The sequence below is a fragment of the Microtus ochrogaster genome, linkage group LG9 (genome assembly GCF_000317375.1).
Source record: "Microtus ochrogaster isolate Prairie Vole_2 linkage group LG9, MicOch1.0, whole genome shotgun sequence".
Lineage (NCBI taxonomy): Eukaryota > Metazoa > Chordata > Mammalia > Rodentia > Cricetidae > Microtus > Microtus ochrogaster.
The window spans coordinates 34,176,185-34,177,889 of record NC_022034.1 but is presented as its reverse complement, the minus strand read 5'-3'; the positions used below and the strand labels follow the sequence as shown (position 1 = coordinate 34,177,889).

Sequence of the window (1,705 nt, the reverse complement as noted above, 5' to 3'; positions counted from 1 at the left end):
GTGTGGCTGTGACAGCTATGCTGTTCCTGACTTGGTATTGTTTGCTGTGTGGTATTTTTGGTTTATTCATATCACATTTCTGGTATATGATATGTTTTTTTTCAAATCTCTTTTGAGTCTTACAATGTTCCGTACAGTGTGGTAGCTCAACAACAGACTCATGTACAGGTCAGTATTCTATAGGAAAATTTCAGTTCTGATTACAAAACCACTGGAAACAAAAGTTACAAGTTTCTGCAAATCTAAATAGATCACCTTTGTCTTGTTTAGAGCCTATAGTGTGCCTGAAGTAAGGTTAACACAGTCATTTACATGGTCCTTCCGGAAGTCTAATAAATAACTCTATGTTCTATTAATTCTCTTCCAGAGTTACAAATTCTGCCAAGGAAAACTACAGCTGATTTTAGATCAGTTGGATTTTGGGCAACCGAAAGAGGTAAGCTTAAAGGAGAGCTGTTGTGTTCAGGAAGGTACCATGCATAGTCTTACTGCAGTCAGCAGTAGCTGTCTGTCTTGGTTGTTGTGATAGTGATGGCGTTTTCTGTTTGTTTGTTGTTTTAGGTGATAGACCTTTATTATTATAAGCATCTTGGGTTGGTAGCCACGATTAGCTCCTCTGTCTGAACTGGACACTCACGTTGTGTTCACTCATTTCCTTCATCCCTTCTTTCCCTCTTTTCCTGTGTGTTCTAGGTGCATGTGGGACTCGTGTGTGTGTGTGTGTGTCTGTGTGCACGTGGGTGCGTGTGTGCGTGTGTGTGCATGCGTGTGCGTGTATGCGCGTGTGCATGTGCTACGTGTGTGTGTGTGTGTGCGTGTGTGCGTGTGTGCAATCCCTAGGTCAGCATCACTTGTCACTCTTTATTGCTTATCACCTTGTCTGTCTGTCTGTCTGTCTGTCTGTCTATCTATCTATCTATCTATCTATCTATCTATCTATCTATCTAGTTTTGAGACGGTCTTTTTCTGAACCTGGATCTCCTTGACTGTCTGAACTGTCTGCGAACTTCTGGTTTCCTCCATTTCTGCCCTTCTACCCCCAATGTTAGAATTTCAGACATGCACAACTGTGCCTGGGCTTTTATGTGGGTCCCGGGGACTCTGTACCATTTTCCCCTAGTTTCAGTTTGAAAGGGATAAAGCTGTGTGGCTGTTATCTGTTTTTAGTATTTTATCATTAAGAAACCCCAGGGCTTGCTTTATTTTTAAAAAATGTGAGTATCTGTTTAAAGATTGTTTTCAATAGATAACGTGGTATACGATCATGTACAATGCCTTGAAATATGTACCTACTGGCATAAGTATGTTAAGATAGTAAGTATATATATTACCGCCCATACTTAGCCTTTTTAAAATTTTTGATTGAGTAGCTTATAGTGTTTCCTGACAAATTTTTAGGATTAGAATATTGTACACATATACATTGGGTTGTACAATAGATCTCACCAACTTATTCATTGCAAACGATATTCACAGTGATCTCACCAGTTCTTATGCATGAAAGTTTAGCAGTTTATTAGAAAAAAGACTTTGGGGAGGATCAGCAAGTGAATCGCTTGTCAAGACCCCTGATGATCTGAGTTCAGTCCCTGGACCCTCATGGTAGAAGGAGAAAGCTGAGTCCTGTAAGTCTTCTGGCTTTTGTGCACAATTCCACACCCTACACATCCACTCTCCCACATTAAGTAAGCAAGCAAGCAAACAA

General features: G+C 40.3%; 1 protein-coding gene across 1 annotated transcript in view; it reads left to right on the top strand.

The window, feature by feature from the left end:
• The window catches only part of Tbc1d32 (TBC1 domain family member 32), a 192,225-nt gene that overhangs the window by 18,405 nt on the left and 172,115 nt on the right, over nt 1–1,705 (top strand). The window contains exon 4 of the mRNA XM_026787416.1: nt 368–436. Within this exon, the coding sequence (XP_026643217.1) occupies nt 368–436 (69 nt within the window). The remainder of the gene's footprint in view (nt 1–367; nt 437–1,705) is intronic.